General features: G+C 53.1%; 2 protein-coding genes across 12 annotated transcripts in view; one reads left to right on the top strand and one right to left on the bottom strand.

Moving 5' to 3' along the window:
* The window catches only part of NINJ1 (ninjurin 1), an 868,176-nt gene that overhangs the window by 708,534 nt on the left and 137,391 nt on the right, over positions 1–22,251 (top strand). The gene's annotated exons all lie outside the window — the stretch shown is intronic.
* The window catches only part of WNK2 (WNK lysine deficient protein kinase 2), a 140,756-nt gene that overhangs the window by 46,689 nt on the left and 71,816 nt on the right, over positions 1–22,251 (bottom strand). For 6 of the 8 annotated variants that reach the window (XM_050761571.1, XM_050761567.1, XM_050761570.1 and 3 more), the window contains exons 9-19: positions 21,459–21,658; positions 18,032–18,187; positions 17,358–17,549; positions 14,952–15,563; positions 12,392–12,685; positions 11,782–11,831; positions 10,772–10,940; positions 10,500–10,616; positions 6,629–6,799; positions 6,481–6,526; positions 5,804–5,923 (exon numbers count right to left, since the gene is read on the bottom strand). In XM_050761571.1, the coding sequence (XP_050617528.1) occupies positions 5,804–5,923; positions 6,481–6,526; positions 6,629–6,799; positions 10,500–10,616; positions 10,772–10,940; positions 11,782–11,831; positions 12,392–12,685; positions 14,952–15,563; positions 17,358–17,549; positions 18,032–18,187; positions 21,459–21,658 (2,127 nt within the window). Of the gene's footprint in view, positions 1–5,599; positions 5,711–5,803; positions 5,924–6,480; positions 6,527–6,628; positions 6,800–10,499; positions 10,617–10,771; positions 10,941–11,781; positions 11,832–12,391; positions 12,686–14,951; positions 15,564–17,357; positions 17,550–18,031; positions 18,188–21,458; positions 21,659–22,251 lie in introns of all 8 variants that reach the window. The other 2 variants (XM_050761574.1, XM_050761568.1) reach the window with 2 other exon arrangements.

Genomic DNA, 22,251 nt, shown 5'->3' with positions numbered 1-22,251 from the left:
TCAAAAATAGGTACAGGGCTATTCAGATTATCTATTCTATCTTAGATGACTTTTAGTAGTTTATGGCTTTTGAGGAATTAGTCTCTTTCACCTAAATTGTTTAATTTGTCTGTAGGCTTGTTCAGACTATTGCAGTATTATCTTTTTATCCTTTACAGTAATATACCTCTTTTATTCCTGATATTGGTCTTTTATGTGTTCTCTTTAGTATTGGTATTTCGTTTTTTCCTTGTACTCTTGCTAGAGGTTTATCATTTTATTAACTTCTAAAAAAATAAGTTTGTTTCATTGGTTTTTGCCTATGATTTTTGTTTCAGATATCACAGCTTTCTGCTCTTGTCTTTATTTTCTTCATTATGCTTGCTTCAAGTTTATTTTCCTATAGGTTTTCCTTGTTTCTACCTAAGGTAGAAGGTTGAGTTATTGACTTGAGTCCTCTTTTCTCATCTAAGCATTTTAGTGCTATAAATTTCCCTCTAAGTACTGCTTTAACTACATCCCACAAGTTTATTATGCTGTATTTTCATTCTTGTTCATTTTAAATTGTTTTCCTTCCAACTTTTTCTCTTACCCGTAAATTATTTATAAGTGTTATTTAATTTTATATTACACTGTATAGGAGAACATACTTGACATAATTTCAATACTTTTAAATTTGTTAAGTTTTGTTTTATAACTCAGGCTATATTAACTGTTCTATACGTACTTGAAAAAACTGTATTCTGTTTTTGAGTGGAGTGTTCTATAAATGTCAATTAGGTCAAGTTAGTTGATAGTGTTTTCAGATCTTCTATATTCTCGCTAATTTTCTATTAGATCTATCTATTATTGAGAGTGTTGGAGTCTCCAACTATAGTTGTGGATTTGTCTATTTCTGCTTTCAGTTCTGTTAGTTTTGAAGCTCTGCTATTAGGTGTGTATACATTTAGGGCTGTTATGTCCTTTGATGAATTTATTCTTTATAAATATGTAATGTCAGCTGGGCACAGTGGCTCACTCCTGTAATCCCAGCACTTTGGGAGGCCGAGGCGGTTGGATCATGAGGTCAAGAGTTGAGACCATCCTGGCCAACATGGTGAAACCTTGTCTCTACAAAAAATACAAAATTAGCTGGGAATGGTGGTGTGTGCCTATAGTCCTAGCTACTTGGGAGGCTGAGGCAGGAGAATTGCCTGAACCCAGGGAGGCAGAGGTTGCAATGAGCCAAGATCACTCCACTGCACTCCAGCCTGGCAACAGAGTGAGACTCTATCTCAAAAATTAAGTAAGTAAGTAAATAAATAAAGTCTCTTTTTAACCCTGGTAATTTCTTTGCTCTGAAGTCTATTTTGTCAGAAATTAAAACAGGCACTCCAGCATTCTTCTGATTTGTGTTTGCATGGGCTATCTTTTACCATCCTTTTTCTTTTGACCTTTCAGTTCATCAGTATCATTGTATTTGAACTTTCTAGTAGATAGCATATACTTAGCTCAAGTTGTTTGGTTTTTAAATTTAATCCATTTTCATAATTACTTTTTTTAATTGATGTGTTAAAACTGTTACCTTGAGGTTAATTATCAGTATGTTTAGATTAAGGTCTGCCATTTTATTGTTTGTTTTCTGGGTTTTTTTCTCTCAGTTTTTTAATTAAAAATTATTTTATTTCTCTTCTCATTTCCTCTTTCGGGTTATTTGAATTTTTGAGACAGAGTTTCACTCTTGCTGCCCAGGCTGGAGTGCAGTGGCGCGATCTCAGCTTACTGCAACCTCCACCTCCCGGGTTCAAATGATTCTCCTGCCTCAGCCTTCTGAGTAGCTGGGACTACAGGCATGTGCCACCACACCCAGTTAATTTTGTATTTTCAGTAGAGACGGGGTTTCTCCATGTTGGTCAGGCCGGTCTCAAACTCCTAACCTCAGGTGATCCCCCCACCTTGGTCTCCCAAAGTGCTGGGATTACAGGCATGAGCCACCACGCTTGGCCTTTGAAGTTTTTTAGTTCATCTTATCTATTACAATTTTGCCTATACACATCTTTTTCTACAATTCTTTCAGTGGTTGCTCTAGGAATTCCAAAATATATACTTAACTTTTCACAGTCTACATGGAATTAGTAGTTTACCTTCCATTTGTCACACTGGTGGAATGGAAGGTTAAAAAAAAAAAAAAGAATTAGTAGTCTATCACTTGAATTGGAATGTAGTAACGTATAGGTAACCTGCCATATCATAGTTGTGTTATATATTACATCTACATACATTGAAAGCTCTATCAAACATTGTTACAATCTTTTTTTTACTTCAATTGTCAGAAATGTTTTAAAGAACTCGAGGAGAAGAATAGTCTATTATATTTACAACTTCTGTTGCTCTTCCTTCAGCCCGGATATTCCAGGTTATCTCCTACTCTCATTTCCTTTCTGCCTGAAGATCTTTAGTAATTCTAATTTTAGAGTAGATGTGCAGCCCATGTATTCCCTTGGTTTTCTTTATTTGAGAATGGCCTTACTTCAGCCTCATTCTTGAAGGGTATTTTCCCTGGAAACAGAATTCTGAATGGTCAGTTTTTTCTTTCAACATTTTAAAAATGGACTGCTGCTTTCTTCTGAACACCACACCTTCTGGTGAGAAATCTATAGTCATTCGAATCACTGTTCCAATCTAGGTAATGCGTAATTTGGGTCTGGCTGTCGTTACTTTTCAGCAGATTGATTTGCATTTAACCTATTTGGGGTTTGCTTAGCTTCTAGAATCTGTAGACTTATGTCTTTCACCGAACTTGGGAGATTTTTAGCATTATTTCTTCAAATATGTTTTCAGCACTACATTCTTTTTCTTTTCCTTTTGAGACTCTAATGACACACAAGTTAGCCCTTTAGTTATTGTTCCACAGTTCCTTGAAGCTCTGTTTATTTTTTTCTATCTTTCTCCCCTGTTTTCCAGTTGGACGATTTCAGGTATTTTAACTTTCAATGTTAAAAATTCCATTTGTTTCTTCTTTGCATCTTCTGTTTCTTTGCAGATACTTTCTACTTTATCATTTGTTTCAAGAATGTTTGTCACTGCTTTTTCAGTTATATTTATAACAGTTACTTTAAAGTTTTTGTCAGATCATCCCAAAATCTACATCATCTTGTCACTGGCACCATGGCTATCTTTTTCCATGCAAGTTAACATTTTCATGGCTTTTCATTTGCCAAATTATTTCTAATTCTATTCTGAACATTTTCATGACATTAGGAAATCCCGAGACTTGTTCAAACCCTATGATGAACGTTAATATTTTTGCTTCAGTAGGCAATCAACCTAGTTAGATTCAGACTGCAAGTTGCAACCTGCCTTCTATGGGCTGTGGCTACAGGTCAGTTCCACTTTTAATGCCTTCGCAGTACTAATCGCATCTGAAACAGGTGTACTGGAACCTGGGCGAGGTCTACTCGTTAGCTCAGTTGCCAAAGTTTCTTACATGCTATTAGGATCAGATGCATGCATGCACAGGTTGGGGGTGAGCCCAGGAGTCCATAAACAACTACAGGGTTACTTTCCCAAACTCCTTTTCTGTGCTCTCCATGATACTTCCTGGTTCCCTAGGACTCACCTTTCCAAACCTCTGAACAGAAACCACCCAATTCTGTAACTGTGCCATGAATGACAAGGTGGCATGAGGACAGAGAAAAAAAAAATGCGACAGGTTTTGGTTCTGTGCTCCTAGAGCCCTGGCTTCCTCAAATAAAGAATGGTTCTCTGCTCTCACTATTTTGGCTCCTGCATGTTCCTATTACCTGCTGCTCCTGTTACCTCCAGAACTGTCTGGGTGCTGGTGCAAGAGAAGCGGGGTGAGAAATGGGGAGGGGTTCTCTCTCTTCTCTGAGCTTTAGGAGTTGCCTTTCCTGGTCTGGGAGCTGGAACTACAGGATCTCTCCTGGAGGCTTTCCTGCCTGCACCAAAGCATTTGCTTCTGGTCCTTGGGCTGTACTTCGTTCAAACCAGGAAATATCAGAGGAAAACATTCAACTCGCCAGCAGCTCAGTGGCACTTTGAATTCTGGGGTGTGTCCCCAATCTTCCCATTGCTAAAATTTTCCCAAGTACTCAGACAGCTATGCCACACATCTGTCCAGGATTTACAGTGCATTTCAGTGGAAAGAAAAATGAGTGTGTGTGCTTCCTCTACCTTACCCAGAACCCAACTCTTTGGTCATTTTTATTATGTGCCAGATATTATATTCACAAAATTGTTCATACAAGTCACGTGAGGCCCAGAATAATATTCCTTCCTGCAGAAAGGACTTTCGTGCACATGCCTGAACCCACAGCACTCCAAGACCATCCTAATGAGGGGCTGAGATGCTCTGAGGTGAGCTCCTCTCTCTGCAGGCCTGTCTCCTTCCAGCTGGTCCTTCCTTCTCCAGAACAGCACTTCAGCAAGACCACCCTCAGGGCCCTGGACTCTATAAGCTCCCTTTCTCTAGCCTGCTGAGGCTGCTGAAGCCACACAGCCTCTTAGCCACCCCTGCAGGAATGAGAGATGCTCCCTGGGGAAAAGGAGCCAAAACTAGGTTCACGTCCCTATGTCTCCATCCTTCCCTGGATCCCAGCCTAATAATTCTCCACTATGATCAGATTTCAAATGCCTTCACACAGATGACGTTTATCATTTTTTGGTTATTCTCAGTAGATGGTTAATCTAAATTAACAGATCTGCCACCAATTTTTCCTTTTTTTTTTTTTTAATACAGAAAGAAACCAGCTCTAACAGGTTTCCTGAGGTCACTCAGTGCATAGATGAAGGAAAGAGGGTTTAACTTCTTTCTATGAACCATACTGTCCCCTAAACTTACACCACAGTGTGCCCTGCACCCCTACGTCACAGCAAAAATTAGCTCTTAGAAGGGTTTTTCTTATAATTGGGTGTGTATGTATTTAAATCCAGAAGTAATATATGAACATATACTTATTTAAAAATTCAATTTTGTAGGCAAGGCTGCTTCTCTCCGATTTCTCAGCCCAGGCTGGGCCCAAGCCTTTTACCTGAGGTCACCTTGTTTCAGCTCGTTGCTTCATTTGGATTTTGTTATTAGGCTGACCTGTCCCCCATGGGAACGAATCTCCAAAAGATAATGGGAGTCACTGGAAGCACATGATATGAAATTAAAAATGATTTACAGATATTTTTTATGAATGTGCCATAAGGTTATGTCAAGTTATATAATCAGTAACTTACCCCTGCCAACTGATAGGGAATTAAACCTTAAATTTGTTCAAGTGACTATTTTCAGCCTCCCAAAGGACTATCAAGATTTAACTGACAGCCCAAAGCACGGGCTTGTTGGCATCGGTACAGGCAGATGCAGGTGCAGATCAATGCACAGTGATAAACGTCTGTGTGAACACTTTAAAATCAGAGTCTCAGCGCCAACAGGGACTTTCCCACCCCACCCCCCAAAGCAAGCAGAATCAGCAGAGGCGTGTCTGCTGCAGGTGTGCGGCGCAGAGGAAAGCGACAGGAGCAAGGAGTTGCCAGGTTAACACTGTGAAGGAAGGACAGTGGAGATCTTCAACACACACCTGTGTGGCCATGCGAGCCACCTGCTTGGTGGGGTAACAGAGCAGACTCAAACCTGGAGGCTGCTTTGACTGAGCTGATTCGGCAGAAAACAGGGACAGGAACACAGCCCCACAGGCTTCTCTGTGCCATGGGTGACAGGGCAGGGTGAGCCCCCTGCATAGCCCTGGGCACTGTGCACATACCGGCTGGGTCATGCACAGAAGGAGGCCTGCACGTGAAACAGGGAGGGGTTTGCGTGGGCGCGGGCTGCTCATACCTTGGCTGGCTTCTGGAGGCATGGAGCTGAGAGGAAGTGGGGGTGAAGATTCAGGGGCCTCGGGGGCGGGGTGCTCAGCCACCGGACAGATGATGAACCACCTCTTCCCAGTGTGCAAGACTGAAGGGCAGAACAGAAACAGCATGCTGAGTGAGTGAGCGTCTCCAGGCCGGTGTGACCCCCATCACCTGCAGCAGACTTGCCACAGTGGGTCTGGGGAACTCCTTTACATTTATGGGATTTTCTCCAGGAAGGGTGTGGGCAGAGAACACTGTTTCCAGTCATTAATCCCCATCACTTCCCTCCATGAAGCAGGTGGTTCTCCAGTCCCCTTGGTAAAGAGGCCTTGGTGATTGGCTTCTGCCTGCTCTTCCCTCACACCAGAGGGCAAGAGGTGCACAGCTGACCTGGGGTGCCTCACTGGCAGCCCCCGAAGCTCCCAAGAGGACCCCTGGCATAGGCTTGGTTCCTGGGATGCCCAGGGCACCATCCATGAAGGCCTGATGCTGGTTGCAGATGACAGCTCCTCAGACGGGGCAGCTGTCCCCAGACTGGGGCCCCTGGTCACCACATGCTTCCATAATCCCCCCATGCAATGGCCAAACCCCTGATAAGATGCTGAGCGAGGACTTTCATCAAATGCCTGCTAAAAGCAGGGAGGGAAGTTGCAGACTCACCGTTCTGCTGATACACGGGGGCGTTGGTTTGGGATTGCCGGCTCTCCTGAATGAGGTAGAGGGTCAGAAATGAGCTCACTGAGCTGCAGCGCCCACCTGCCCAGCCACTGCACTCTCGCCACATCCCACCCCGATTTCACCACCTCACCTCCCCGGCGCCCAGGCCACAGGTGCTGAGGTGTGGCGGGCTGGTCCCTGGGTCAGAGCCACGGTCAGCATCCGTGTCCTCGCTGAGCATGTCCTCTGCCTTGTCCATGACATCCTTCATCTGCTCGATGAACGTCTCCCGCTCGGCCTGCAGGATGAAGTCATGCTCCACCTGCAAAGGGACATACTGCCGGTGAGGACCGCCCACAAGCCAAGACCGCCCTGGGTCTTCATCCAGATTGACGGATGTCTACCCTGGGAAGACATGGTCAAAGGGTGTGGTCCCCAAGACAGAGGCTGGACAGCACAGCAGGTGACATGGATGGCCCCAGGATGAGCGGAGAACAGCCTCATCTTGAGAAGCAACTCCGTTCTCCAAGCATGGGACCTGGGCCAGCACTGCCCTGCCACAGCTGCAGCTGGTCACAGACCCTGAGGCCGATCCAGCCATCTGCAGAACAGGTGAGTGCATAAGATGGAGGGGGCCAAGGATGGGGACTGGGAAGAGGGGAAGGGGTCCATTTGGCCAGGCAGTCATGACAGACAAGCAGGGTGGGTTTGAAAGCAAAGGCTCCAGCCAGCAGGAGGTTGTGGGAGACAGAAAACAACAGAGAGATGGGAAGGTTATAGCAGGATGGCCACACGTCACCTCTCAGTCTGTGCACCCCCTGCTCTCCCAGCCTCAGGCTTTGACTTTCAACTATGGCCCCGGCACACAGGCAAGCGTGGCCTGATGTCCAACGAGCAGCTCCTGTCATGGCTGAGGGGAGGTCCCACACCATAGCCTGAATGCCACAAAGCCTCCAGACCAGGGACTCAGGACACGTCCAAGTCCCCAGCTTTCACAATGGGCACGTGACCCTGGGCTCACACCAGGCTCTGGCTACAACCTTGGCCACTCAGGCAGAGAGAATGCTGTGCATCTCATAAAACCATACCAATGAAAGTTCAGCCTGTGCCACCACCCAGTGGGGTCCAGACCTTACCCCTTTCCTGCCATGGTACCTCCTCCCACGCACTCACCTCTGCAGTCACCAAGATGCTCTAGGCCCTGCCTGGGGCATCCGTGGTCTCAGATCCCTTCTGGGATGGGCACATCTGCCCTATACTATAACGAGCTGGCTGCAAAGCAGAGCTCCTCTGCGCTCCACACTCCCCTGGCACCCCAGACCCCAACCCCAGCAGCACCACCTGCATATACCCCTAAACGAAGTGCTGGCTTGTGCTGTGTTCCGTGATTCACTGCTTAATTTAGTGTAGCATGTGACTGCGATGTTGTCTAAGAGGAGTACACTGTGGCCAAAGTTGGAGCATCCAGCCAGCTGTGACTGGAGTGCCACATACGAGAATTTAAGCAACGTTCCAATTTTGTGAAACTTTCACTAAACAAAACTGAACTAGAACCCCTTTGCAACTAGAAAATGTTTTCATATTATGTTTCTTTTTAAGTATGTTGAGAATAAAATTAACTTGAAAACAAAACAAAAATCTAAAACTACAGGGTCCAGGTAAAACCTGGCATTAGAATCCACGCCAATTAAATGAAACTTCTGCAGTTCCACCTTTACTAAGGGGCTGGCAAGGTCGTCATGGTCAGAATGATGAATCCAAGGACTGCCTACCTCTAACCACTGATGGGACATTCAGGACAGCCAGTACCTCACGCTCACAGGAAGACAGTCCACAGGGCGGGCAGAAGCTTGTCCTGCTGGCCACATACCCACCCTTCAACTTGAGTCCCTGGAGCCAGTCTGTCCCTGGGATAGGAACGGGCTACGAGGAGGAGGGCTGCTGGACTGTTTTTACAGACCAAATTTGTGTATCTGTAGCATGCTTACTTCAGACAGGTATGTTAGGTGACTTGGTTTACTAAGATGACAGAAAAAGCAATAAAATGAGAGGAGTATCCGAGTGCTGAGTGAAAAAAACAAGGCTTGAGAAGATGCTATTTTTACAAAGCACACAGCTAAAGATAGCCACATTGCTTACTGTGCAGGACTTACATGTGTGCAGCTCACAGACTCACACACAGAGACACACAAGAAGACTGAAAACCAGGGGGCCAGTGGATACGACACAGGCCGATGTGGCTGATGTCGCGTGTGTGGCTTCCTGCTCCGGCAGGCGGGCGCTGGAGGCATCAGCCACACACGCAGCGTCAGCCGCACACGCAGCATCAGCCGGTGGCTGAGTGATAACTTCACGGGAATGCACTTATTATTATGCTTTATCCTGTTTGAAACACGTGTGTATAAAGTAATACAAGACACAGGTTAAAAACACAGTAAGATGAGAGAAGAAATGTTCTCCAGTTTCAGCAGCCCAGCGAGGACCTGGTGTTCGTGCTGCACTGACGAACCAGCTGCTTGCTGCTGACAAAGGCTCCTCCCTGACTGAAGCACAGCTGGCGCCTCTGACCCTCCAAATAAGCTTGACTAGGCCCCATCATGTCTTCGGCCTAAGCCAGTTGTAGCAAGAATTCCCAGCCTTTGTATCTGACCATATTCCTCATCTCCCACCTTTGAGGTTGAACAAAGCCTCTCACCTGCCCGCAGCACGGATCCTGTTACGAGAGTTTCTCCAGAATCCCCAACCTTGATGTCTCCTCTTAGCTATTTTCCAGCCACCCATCACCATGCTGCTCCTCTGCTACCAATCCCCTGTGGTGTCTGCTGCATTCGGAGTTAAACTCATTCTCTCTCGCCCATTGCCACAGTCCTGAACAAAGTCTTCCCGACCACTGTAGCAAGCGTCAGAAGAATTTCTCTAACGCTGCAGGGGACGATGCCCTGGGCCTGGGTTCTGGGAGGGCTTTGTCCAGGGTGTCTCTGCAAAGCAGACCCTAAGGCAGGGACTTGCTGCCTAGGAGCAGAAAGCCAGGGGCTTCCCCTGCAAAGCCCACAGGAGGATTTCATGAAGCCAGGGCAGGGGTGGTCAAGGGGATGCAGCCCAATGGGGGCAGCTTTCTGATGATGTGCAATGCAGCAGCCGCAGGCAGGCACATGGGGCAATCTATCTTATTAACTTGAATGGAATATTCTATTCCCTACTCATGCCAGCCCACTCCAGGCACTTGGTGGCCATCTGGAGTGAGCGCTACAACACTGTCCAGTGTGCTGCTGGCCCCTGTAGGACCTGGCTCCCTAAACTTCACTTATGAAGGAATAACGGTCTGGGGAGAATGTCCTCCTGGGAGGCAGTCATGGATGGACCAGGAAGTTTGAGGAACACATGTGCATCCTTTCCATGTTTCTTCGTTGTGCTTTCAGATGGAGAGTCTCTGAAGGCCCGAAAACCATCCCCACTCCTAGCCTGGGTCAGGTGCTGGGGACAACAGGTGTGGGGCTGTGAAGGCCTACAAGGTGCTCATGGACTCAGGTTGGTCTGCACAGGCAGGGAGGGGTGGCTCCAGAGGGAGATGCAAGCAGAGCTGGGTGGGGATATGGGACATGGGTCAGGGCTCAGAACCCGCACCCCAGCTGGGGAGGCTGGAAGAAGCTCTAAGTAAGGACCATAGGACATTAGACTCCGGGATAGACTCCGGGATGTCCTCCCCATGCCTCACTCAAGGAACCCACCCACAAGGCTTCCTTTTATTTGGAGGAAGGGCTCGGACGCTCCGGAAGCCCTCAGGGAGCAGCATCTTAGAATGGTTAGAACATCCTTCAAGCTGTTCTTCCAAATCCAAGGGGTTTCCGCCCAGTGTGCGGAAGAGCCCAAGGCATAAAAGGTCAGCACTGTCCCCGAAAAGCCCCTGGGCCAACCGACACCTCCACACAGGGCCAGGCTCGACATGTGACCTGTGGCGCTCTGCTCAGGCCCACACGTGCGCAAGAAACACCGGGAGGCAAGCCACCCAGACTCAGCCTCACCATATACGTGGCAATCTCATCAGGTGCGTCCCCATCCAAGTCGAACTTGAAGGTCACCATCTTGTGGTTGTGCGTCTCCAGCTGGCACTCCACCATCTTGTCCCCAGTGTTGCAGACCTGGAAGGGGCGCCATCAGCACCTGCCATGCGCGCACCCGCCATGCGCGTACCCACGTGCGCACCTGCCACACCCCCACAGCCCCCCCCACCCGCCACGCGCCTCCCGCCACGCCCCCCGCGCGCCCCGCCCCCCTGCGTGCCCCGCCCACTCACGTTCAAGATGGTAAGCCGGGGCCGGCTGGCCCTCTCCTGCCGGGAGCGTGCGCGCGTGGACCTGCGGTGGTGTTTCCGGGCTGCCCTGCCCTCCAGCCTGCCCCCTCCAAAGGCGCCTTCGCAGCTGTCACTCAGCTCTTTTCCAGAAGTGACATCAGAACCTCCGTAGCTGAGCAAAACCCAAGAATATTAATGGCACCAAAGGACAACCAGCACGTCGGCAATGGTGGGGAAAGTCAACTTCTTCGGAACAGTCTGGAGTCTCCAGGGCCCAAATTCGTGACCTACAGAGGCAGCCCCTGTCCTGTGCGAATACACCAAGCCTGCTTCTGGGCCCTCACCCAGCTCCCTGCTGCACCCAAGTGGCATGGGCAGAGGGAAGCACGGGCTTTCTACTAACTGCGTGACCTTGGTCCTCTCAGTCTCCTGACCTGTGAATCCGCCCCTGTGCCTCAGTTTCCCCATCTGTGCCACAGCAACAGAAACACATCCACCACTGTTGTGAGGCCAATTCATTTTGCAGTTTGCAAAATGCCAAGCACAGGCAGTGCCCAGAACCCCAGAAGGGTGGAACAAATGGTCACGGTTCAAAAAAGGACACAGTTCATTTTCTGAAACACCTCTGTCCACAGCCCAGGAGGCCAGGAGACCCACGATCTGGGCTGGATTCAGCCCTGTACATAGGGAGCCACCCTCCCAGCCCCCTCCTAGCCTCTGGGCACTGCCAACTCCGCCCATAGCCTCTCCGTTCTGGAACATTCTCAGCACTGCAAACCAGAGCAGGGACCCAGAGTCCAGCCAGGGGCCTCTGGCTACCAAACTCCAACAGCCAGCAAGACCCAGAGAGAAGGCCCCTGAGGCTCCACCATGTCAGGTTTGAAAAACCCCTAATGGCATCAGGGTGAACTGCAGTGGGTTCCAGGTGAAGCAGCGGCAGCAGCCAGGCTGAGTGGCTGTATGGGCCTGCGCCCCCACCCCCGTCCTGCGAGGTCGAGGCTGGGCCACAGTACCTCTCACAGCTCTGCGGGAGGCCAGGCGGCTTGTCCTGTGAGGCCTGCTCCTGAAATAAAAACCCAGAGAAAAGAGAACGGGTCACGCGGGCTCCTGCCTCCCTGTGGGCACAGCCGCGCAGTCAGCTCTCCCTCCCCACCGCCTCGGCCCAGCCTGCTCCCCTGCCTTCTCCTGTCTCTTCTGCAGCCAGGTGGGTACGACCCGGGGGGGCATCACAATGGGAGCAGGCATGGAGGTTTTTATCTTGTTGAAACGCTTGGACCCAAGTGGATTAATAAAAGCTGGGAGCCACTTCCTTTCCAAAAATGTTAACCCACTTTGATCATCCCTCAAAAAGGACACATTGGTGCTATGAAAGCTTTTCACAGTCTCTGGCATCCTGTCCCAGGGAAAGCATCCTCTAAACCTGTATCTATAAAAATCACAGCCTCCATCTTGATGTGGCTTACAGAAAGTATGAAATCTAGGGAGAGGTGAGAACAGAACCTGGGTGACTGTCCCAGAGCCGAGCAACCCCAACCTCTAGGACTAAGACCCCAGGTCACTGTGCGGACCCCCGGTGGCCGCAACTGCCCAGTCATGGGACAAGCTGGGGGGAGGGGCACACACCTCTTGGGCTGGTTCCACCGTCAGCTGGACAGCTGGGCAGGGGCTGGCGATCCCGGGCCCGCCAGGCAGTGGCGGGTTTGCTGGTGGCAGAAGCGTGGCGGTCTGGGTGGGCACACTCTGCGCAGAGACGGACACCGTGGCCAGGGAGCTGGGGAACTGAGGCAGGAGCTCAGGGGCGGTGGGCAGCAGCACTTCCGGCAGAGGCGGGGAGAGGACCGCAGCCGGTGGCACAGGCACGGTGGGGACCTGAGCGGCGACATCCACAGCATAGGGAGCTGGGTGGCCAAGCAGAATCTGGGGACACAGGGGACAAGATGCAAGTCAGGGCCGGTGCTGCCTTCACTGAGGGAGCCATGCCCAGGTGTATCTGGGAACACCCAGGCCAAGATGGGAACGCCCCTCTCCGGTCCACACCCTCCCCAAGGGGAGTCCCTGTCTCAGAGCACATTTGCCGGATGGAGTGAGCAGAAGCAAACAAACATAGGCATTCTCACAGCCCTTTCTGTGGAAGAGTCTATTTGTGTGGAAAGGTCAGGAACAGGGCTCTATGAACCTGCCAAGCTTGGCTGAAGGGTCAGAGAAGAGGACACACAAAGCATCAAAGCCAGGCCCCCACCACCCCTTGGGGCCCGCGGCAGCCTGCCCCATCTGGCCCCCTGGTCAGAGCGCGCATAGGGCCTCAGAGTGCACACCGACACCTGCCGCCTTCTGGAGGGCGACGGCGGCTTCGGCTTGGCTCTCTCACTGTTCTCATCTCCCTCTAAAAGCTCTTCGGCAGTAAAAGGTAAGACAAGTGGGGAAAGAGGAACCATGGACTGGAAAGTGCAAGTACCCTCTGTCTTCTTCCCCCATTCTGGAGGTAGGAAGGCTGAAAATGTAGAGGAACTTCTCACCTCTCAGGGCTGGAAGGAACAGCCACATTCACTGGGCCTGCTGGCCCTGAGACCCTCTGTTGGCAGCCAGTGGCTGGGTCGGAAATACCAAGCCCCAGCCTGGCCGGTGACCACTTCCCTCCTGGACAGACAGACACCCCAGCTGCTGCATTCAGGGGACCCCACGGGGTGGCCGGCCCAGCTCATCAACAGACTTTTGGACCCTTCCCCAGCCAAACAGCAGGGACAGCCACTGAGTCTGGCAGTGACCCTCACATGTCACAGGGCACCCCTCTGTAGACACTAACTGTGGCCAGAAAGGCTCTTCAGGTAGGAAGGCCCAGACAGCAAGGTCCCCCTCCTGCTCCCTGCTGTGGCCCTCGGCTTTCTGAGAAACAGACCTGACTGTGAACCAGCAGGCTCTGAGCTGCCGCTGAAACCTGCTGGGACCAACAGTGCTTACTCAGGTGGGCCACAGGATGCACGCGATTCTTCCCACTCACTGTCTAATCAAACGCCACCCTGCTATCCAATATGTACCACCCCTTCCTTCTCTACACACAAAGCCCTCTGGAGATAAGACAGCAAGAAGTGATGGCCAGGAGGGACGGCTCACAGCGGGGCAGCTCACTCCAGACTGGATTCAGCACTAACAGCTGGGGGGCACCTGGCACCAGGGATGCTTCACCCCAGACCCCTTCACATTAGGGCCACGCCAGCCACTTTCCTGCGGAGGCTGAGGCTCGAAAGGCAGGGCTGTGCCACAGTTACAGGACTGACAGGGCTCAGAGCTGGGGTAAGGCCAGGCAGGAGGAGGTCAGGTGAAGAGGCCCACGTGGGAAAATGCCAGGAAGGATGGGACCCAGGTAAAGAGGCCCAGGTGCGAGAATGCCCAGGTGGGAAGGCTCCCATGCCAGCCTCTCTCTCCTCACTCAAGTTTGAACAGAATAGTCTGCAAGTCCCAAAACGTGAGTGGACTGGGTAGGGGTGCAAATCCCCGTGGGAAGGCCCCCCACCAGCGGGGCGCATATCCTGTGTTCCAGAGCGCCCCTTCACAGCCAGCCAGCATGCTGCCACGAGGTATCCACCTGACCTGACACCAGGACATGGCCCCAGGTCCCACCATGACCACCCTTGCAGCCAGCAGTGCCATCTGCCCCCAGCCCCCACCCCGCAATTGGCCTCGCTTCCTCACCCTCCCTAAGATGGGGTTGTCACCCTGCCTCATCCTGACAAGGTGCTCTTTGAAGGGCAGACCTCAGACAGACGCCCTGTGCCCCAATGCCAGCCACACCAAGGCTGCCAGACCGGGCCTGGGTGAGGGCAGGTACAAAGACACCACAAGAGCAGGGGCCATAGAGCCGTGGGAAGGGAGGGACACAGAACCTATCAGGCACGGACTCCTGCACCTCCTGAGCATTCAGAACACGGAGGAGACGCAGATGCCCCGCGCTGGCGCCAGCCCCCACCTCCCTCAACCTCACACACATCTCTTCCTGAGAGGGGCCACCCCGGGCAGAGCTGCCTCCTTGCCTGGCCCCCAGCTGCCCCTCAATCAAGGTGCTCAGGGGCAGCACAGGCCCAGCGAAGGGAGCGGGAGGACAGAGCAGCCAAGAGTCCTTTGCATCTCTGGGTCCTGAGGGTCCCCAGACGCTGGGAGGGTGAGCCCCTGCCCAGCAAGTGATTACCTGGCTCCCTGGTGCAGCAGCTGGAGCAGCTTGTTCAGGAAGGTGGGGCTGGAGGGGCTCAGGGCGCACAGGCAGTGCTGGCTGCGGGGGCAGCACAGGTTGTGGGGGCAGCGTGGGTTGTGGGGGCAGCGTGGGTTGCGGGGGTAGCGTAGGTTGCGGGGGCAGTGCCGGCTGGGGAGGGGTGGCCCTCACATTCTGCACCGTGTGGTGGGGGGAAGGAGGGACATCGGTGGGTGCCATCTGTGGGAAGGCCACTGGGTATACAGGTTGGGCTGGGAGCTGGGCCACGGCAGAATGAATGGACAGGGCGGCCACGCCCGGTGGGGCTACGGCCAGCAGGGGGATGGTGGCCGGTGCATTTGGCACAATGGTCCTGCAGGGCACGGCCAGGGGTGTCCCAGGGGGGTGGGGCAGCTTCACAGCCTGCAGAGGCAAGGCTGGGGACGCAGCGGGGAGTGGGGCAGCGAGGCTCGGCAAGATCACGGCTGGAGAGAAATACTGAGGCGGTGGCACGGGAGGCACGGTCGCAGTCGGCAGGTCTGGGAGGGCCGGAGTGAGGCCGTCGATTCCCGCCAGGGGCGTGATGGGGGGCACAACAGGAATCGGGGGCATCTGAAAGAGACACAGAAGTATGTCAGTGTGGGCCCCAACCAGGGTCCCTGACCACAGCACTTCATGCAAGGACAGCCACAGTCACTGGGGACGAGGGGACATGGGATGAAGAGAGCATGACCCTTTCCCTCCGAGACACCTTTGTGTAGCTGCTGTTGAAGGGAACCCAAAGATAAACCCAATAGAAGCAGAAATCCCAACCATGTAAAGCTCTTCAAATAGAAAAGGAAAGTTGGCAGGCTGGGAATGACCTGCTAGATCACCCCTGGTCCAGCGCAGGGAGATCTCCCTGTGTCCACACACACGACAGCCCTGCTGGGGGCTCTGAGGGAGTCAGGGGCAGCTCACACAGTGTGAGCAGCAGGAGCAGTGACCACGAGTCATAGAGGAGTGACTTCAGAGCCCTGGAGAGTTTTCATTTGGAAGGGCTGGGACTGCCAGGGCCACCAGACTGGCCCTGAGCATCTGAAATCACCTTAGCCTGATCCCTGCAACATGCACAAATTCAAGTTGAAACCTAACTTCTCAGAGGGTTCTCAGAGAAAGCAAATCTTTGAGCCACCGAAGCTGGCTCAGGGGACACCCCTATCCTGTCCAGCATTCCCCACAGCAGGGACTCCCGAAACCTCGCCTATATCTTCTCAGCAATGCATGTGCCTCCTGGGGGTGGCTGACACCCAGCGACGCGGACTTAGCATTTCCATCTTTGACAGCCTTCTTGTGCATGCTGGTGTGTGTCACGGCCTACACCTCCATGCAATCAAGAAGCAGCAAAAATGCACATGAACTCCTGTCTGTCTGAACGAGCAAGATAATGATTTCACTAGACTCTGAAGCTGCCTAACGTCCTATGGTGACATCTGGGCCTGAGCAGGGTGAGACAACACAAAAGAATCTTCCAGGTGGGGCTTGTGAATCACAGGAACACGTGCTTGCCCCATCTTCAGAGTGAAGCACACTTCTCGTCTGGGTCACCGAAGGCCTCGGGAACACCTAGAATCCTCCATGCCATTTACCTGGGCAATGGTGCCCTGGCCCTGGAATCATTCTGCACCAGTTACATGCAGTCGGGTCCCTCGAGTGATGGACAGTGTCCCCAGAGAGAGACAGCAGAAGTCACTTCTGCTGTGTGAGTCGAGCCTTGCTGGCTGGGCTTCCCTGCAGTCAGCAATGCCACAGGCTGGCTCTGGAACTCCAAGGAGCCACATGCCGCACGGCCCTGGGGGAGCTCCACAGGAAGAATGCTCCTCTGAGGCAAACTCACCTGCTTTCTGTGCCAGCCCAGCAACCACCTCAAGACTGCTGTCCACAACCTTGGACTAACAAGCCTTTTCCTATCCTGGATGAGCCTGGGCACATGGGTACGCTGAGGGCAGATGGGCATGTTGCTGGGAGGGTGCTGGGTGATGGGGTGCTGGGCTGCCCGCCCTCCCTGAAGGACCCCATCCGACACTCACAGCCCAGAAGGTGTCATGGCCTGGGAGGACCAAAAGCAGCCTGCCAGGTTGGGAGAGAAGGTGAGGCTGGAGGGCAGGAAACAGCAGCCAAGCCACCCACCAAGGGATACATGGCTGGTTGTGTGGGTCCCTGGAGCGTTCCTGGTGCATATGACTGTGCACAAAGCCCACGCTGCCCGGCCCAGACTCCCCAGCCCAGCCCCAACTCCCTGGCCAGCCCGACCCCAGGTCACAGGTCACATGCACAGACAACCCCCTCTGTGGGTGTCCTGGTGCACCAGCCAGAGCCTGGCAAAGCGTGCGCCACCACTGATGGCAGCCATCAACCTAGAAGTACCTGCGGAGGGACTTGAGCAAGCGGCTGCAGGGGCGCCTGTGGCATCTGGAGGGGCTTCAGCTGAGCAGGGGCCCCGACCTGGGAGGCTGGAGCCAGGTACGGTGGCAGGTGGGGGGGCACTGGCTGGAGGGGGCCCACGGGCTGTGGGGCCAGGACCTGCGGCAGGGGTGTCGGCTGGGCCAGCGGAGGAGGCTGGAAGAAGAGAAGGTAGCTCCTCTTAGACCACCAATCTGCCCAGACAAGCGCACCCCACTGGTTACACATGACAGGATATCAACCTTCAACCTCACATGTACACGGACACACTCACATTCACACATACCTGCACACACACTTGCACAGTCACACATACACATATTCAGATAACTCCAGTCAGCCTGGAGCCACGACACAGCAGATCTTGGAGAGATGTTCTGAGTGAGCAGAGCCTTCCATGTGCAGGGTGCTGCAAACGCTATGCACGCACGCAAACGCACACACACACGTACAAACACACATATACACATGCACATACGAGAGTTACCCCCATCCCTCGGCCACACCAAATACCTGGGGGAACCACAGAGGATGTGAGCGAAGGGTCTGAGGGAGGTGCTCACAGACCTGGGCCCAGGGGCCAGCAGAGCTGACTGCCTGCCTGGAGCAACAGTGGCCACAGGAGGTGCCACACTCACCTGCTGGCCGGGGGGCGCTGGCTGGCCTGGACCTGTGGGCAGCGGGGTGCTGGGCGGCGGCAGCACGGGGGCGAAGCTCATGGCTGGATCCGGGAAGTGCTGCTGGAGGGGCGGAGGGCAGGCGGGGGCTGGGACGGAGCCCACCGGCAGGCTAGGCTGCAGAGAGCACCACGGCCACACTCAGCAGCAGCTCTCGGCCACCAGGCCCCCTCCCAGGCAGGGGCAGGGTAGCCTCGTGTCATCCCTGTGCCTGGTCCTCACCAGGGTCCCTCTTCCCAGGAACATGACAGCAGAAGCAGTGAGGCGGCCCTGGGCATCATTCATAGCAGTGAAGGGCCAGGAACAGCACAGTCCCCAGCCCAGGGGCGCCCGGGCACGTCAGCCCCACAGAACGTTACACAACCACAACAAAGGCCAGCACAGGGGCTTTGCAGAACCGTGGAGAAAGGCTCCCGAGGACATTAAACTGGGGAAGCTCACGGTCCGTATGACTGTGACTACGTCAGATGAAAACATATACACAACTCACAGACGATATGAAGCGAAATGGGCCCTGGAACAGCGTGTGGGCAGTCCGGCAGCGGAGCAAACACAGACCACAGAAGAATGGGAAATCTAAGCTCTCAGAATGGGTATTTGCTGCCATTGAGGAATTGCTGCGAATTTGTTAATCTGTTGGTGTAATAACGGGATGGGGCTTTGTTCTCTAAGAGTCCTTATTGTGCAGAGGCGGAGGCTGAATCATTTACAGGGGAAGTGTCTTGCTGTCTGGGATTTATTTCAAAACAATGAGAATGTGAGGAGCAGGCGGGGCTACAGAGGATCGTGGCTGTCCCACCCTGCCACGAACGTTCCCTCCCGTGCGGTTCTCTGGATCACATGAGTGACAACATGCCCGAAACTGCTCTCCTCACTTGTCTTTCGCGGTGGGTGCTTTATGAAAGGCAGCGTGGTGTGAGTGGCTGGAGCAAGTGTATCTGGGATCGAGCTGGGCTTCTGGATTCACCTGAAGCCAGGGAGTGGAGGATGGGCCCGACTGGGCCGGACCATCTGTCTACCAGCTCTGAGCACTGTGCACAGCCCAGGAGCTCGGGCAGGGCCTGGCAGCCTAGGAGCAAGTGGCCTCGTGCTCCCAACAGCCCCCAGGGCGGCCTGGCAGCCCCACGGCGGCTGCTCCTCCTTGGCTGCTTCTCCTGCTTCACTGGGCGCTGCAGGCACATCACCATGGCAACCATCCCAGGAGGCACAGGGGTGGTAGGGAGAGCCCTCAGTGCACCTGGGGACTCCTTCCAGGCCTCATCCTTTTTGAATAAGTTGTCTCTGTGTCACTGGGTAGGAAGACTGAGACTCGGGCCCCTGGTCCAAGGTGACTGTACCTGTGATGTCCCTGCTCAGGTATCTTGGCTTCCAGGCTGATGCTGACACCAGCAGCATCACCCAGGCCACAGGAGAGGGACTTGAACCAGTGGGAGCCCAGGCCAGGAGTGCCTCATGTGGCATCACATGGCACAGGAAGCCCTAACCTAGGCTGAAGAGGAATGAGAGCCAGACAGAACATTCCAGTCCAGCCCCAGTTCAGCCAATCCTCAAAGCCAAGAACCACCACTCTGGAGCAGCAAGTAGCCTTTTCTTTTTTTTTTTTTTTTAATTTGTTGTAGAGACAGGGTCTTGGTTTTTTGCCCAGGCTGGCCTAGAACTCCTGGGCTCAAGTGATCTTCCTGCCTCAGGCTCCCAAAATGCTGGGATTACAAGCATGAGCCACCACATCCAGCCTCACCTTTCCTTAAATGAGGTCTTTCTGCTGTTTAAAATTGTATTTCACTTCATTTTGTGAAATGAAGAAAACGCAAATGCAAATTGCAAATGAGTGCTGGGGCTGCAGTCAGCAAAGGCAGACTCGGCAAATAGCTTCAACTGCTTTTCCAAAGGGCCTTTCTACACCCTTCTGACTGAGCAGACCTGGGAAGGGCGATCCCACATGCACGGGTGCAGCAGGGCAGCCAGCAGGACAGAGGAGGCCAGAACAGCCCATGTGCCCACGCTCAGACGGCATCAAGAAGACGGGCCACAGTGCTGAGTGTGTGAGTGACAACCAGCATAGCCAAAGCACCAGGCAGGAGCTGCCCGCTAGGGAAGAAGGAGCTTGGCCCAGAGTACACAGTGGCTGTACGTGTGATGTCCCTGTTGGGCTTCTTGGCTCACACGGGAGGTGAAACAGCCCACCCCATAAACCACCCTCTGAGGCCGGACACAGTGGCTCACACCTGTAATCCCAGCACTTTGGGAGGCCGACGAGGGAGGATCACCTGAGGTCAGCAGTTCGAGACCAGCCTGGCCAACATGGTGAAACCCTGTCTTTACTAAAAATACAAATATTAGCTGGGTGTGGTGGCACGTGCCTGTAATCCCAGCTACTTGGGAGGCTGAGGCAGAGGAATTGCCTGAACCCAGGAGGCGGAGGTTACAGTGAGCAGAGATTGCGCCACTGCACTCCAGCATGGACAACAAAGCAAGACGCCGTCTCAGATAAATAAATAAATAAACTACCCTCTGAGGGTACCAATCTACTGCCTGGGGCTCATGGGCAACCCCTCCGTGGCTGGGCACTTGGGACTGCAAAGAGCAATTGTTTTGCTTTCTTTTTTTTTTTTTTTTTTTTTTAGTAGAGACGGGGTTTCACCGTGTTTTGCTTTCTAAAGTGTTTTGAAAAAATCAAAATAAAAAAATACATGCCGAATGTGACCCCACTCATCTTAGTCTTTCCCGTGGGAATCATCCCGCACGCGTCGTCACAGCCCGAGGCTCCATCACTCCTTCGCCACACGTGCTCCCCGAAAGTGTTCCCCTCAGCCCCGCCCTATTTTCATAGCTCTGACTTTAACCGCTATGCAGTATGTGGGAGAGAAGTGCCAGGAGCCCCTCAGGAGGCTGGGCAGTGAGATCGAATCTCAGGTTTCCTTCTTACAAATGATGCTTTTCCGTGATCTGTGGAACAGTCTGGGATAATGTCGCAGACCCAGGGCAAAGTCAATGGGTATCATGACTGTGGCTGTGGGCTGTCACCATTATCACTGTGCCCGCCCCCCAGGGGGAACCACTCAGCTCTATCACAGCCTCCCAAACTCTGGGTGTCCTGGGGTCTCTTTTCCAAGAGGGTGTCTTTCCTATCTAGTAGGTCTTTACAGGAACATCAGGGCTACTCGGCCAGCAGTTCCGCAGCTGGCAGCAAGGACGCGGCTTTCCTCTGGGCCTGGCTTTTGAATGTCTCCCCAGGGGAAGTGTGACTGGACACTGACCACAGGCCACTTTTAACGCTGACCACAGTGCAGTGCAGCCTGGACAGCCCATCATAGAATTCAGAGCCCTCAGGGCCCTCAGAACAGATAGTGGGGATGGGGAAGGGGGTGGGAGTGGTGCTCTGACTCACCGCAGCTGTGGGCTGCTGGTAGGCCCCCAGCGAGGGCAGGCTCTGCGGCAGGACGGGCCCCTCACTCACAGGGGGGCTGCACACACACGGGGCCGGGGGCGGCGCTGCGTCGGCAAGGGAGCCAAGCACCACGCTCTGCTGGCTGCTCTGCGAGTCCGAGTACACGGTAGAGCCCTGGCCGCTGTCGAAGGTGCTGTCCGCTGGGGAGGACAAAAGCAGGACTTAGAGTGGACATCTCCAAATATCACATGAACGAACATTGGCTCATCTGCATAGTTTCTTCTGCAAAATAAAGGTTTGACTGTTTCTCCAGATCACATAAATAACCGGTGCATACTGTTTATACAATTGGCTGCTACAGAACTATACTTGGGACGCTGTCACTGTGCCTCACTCCAACACTGCCCATGTCTGGCCAGCATGATGCCAGGGCAGGTACATCGTGCCAACCCTCCCACAAGACAGGTACCCACAACCAGCCCGCTACAGCCTGGGGGGCAAGCACACAGTCCAGCTCTTAGGGGAACAAGGGGCTTGGGAGGCCAAAGGAATGTCCGAGGTAAGAAAAAGCTGATGTTTTCACTGTGTGGGACCGAGGTCACGGGACCAGAACTAACTTGGCTGGAAAATGGGGCCAAGGTGTCCGAACACCCACAGAGAGGCCTTGAGAGGGAAATGCACCCACCATTCCCCTGTGCAGTGGATGCAGTGGCAGGGGTGGCACCAAGCGCCCACGGCCTGAGATCCCCCAGAGGCCTCACATGGCTCAGGCTGGCCTGGCCCCCATCAAACC

The sequence above is a fragment of the Macaca thibetana genome, chromosome 15, assembly GCF_024542745.1.
Source record: "Macaca thibetana thibetana isolate TM-01 chromosome 15, ASM2454274v1, whole genome shotgun sequence".
Lineage (NCBI taxonomy): Eukaryota > Metazoa > Chordata > Mammalia > Primates > Cercopithecidae > Macaca > Macaca thibetana.
The sequence above is the reverse complement of the archived record's forward strand: the minus strand, read 5'-3'. Positions and strand labels throughout refer to the sequence as shown.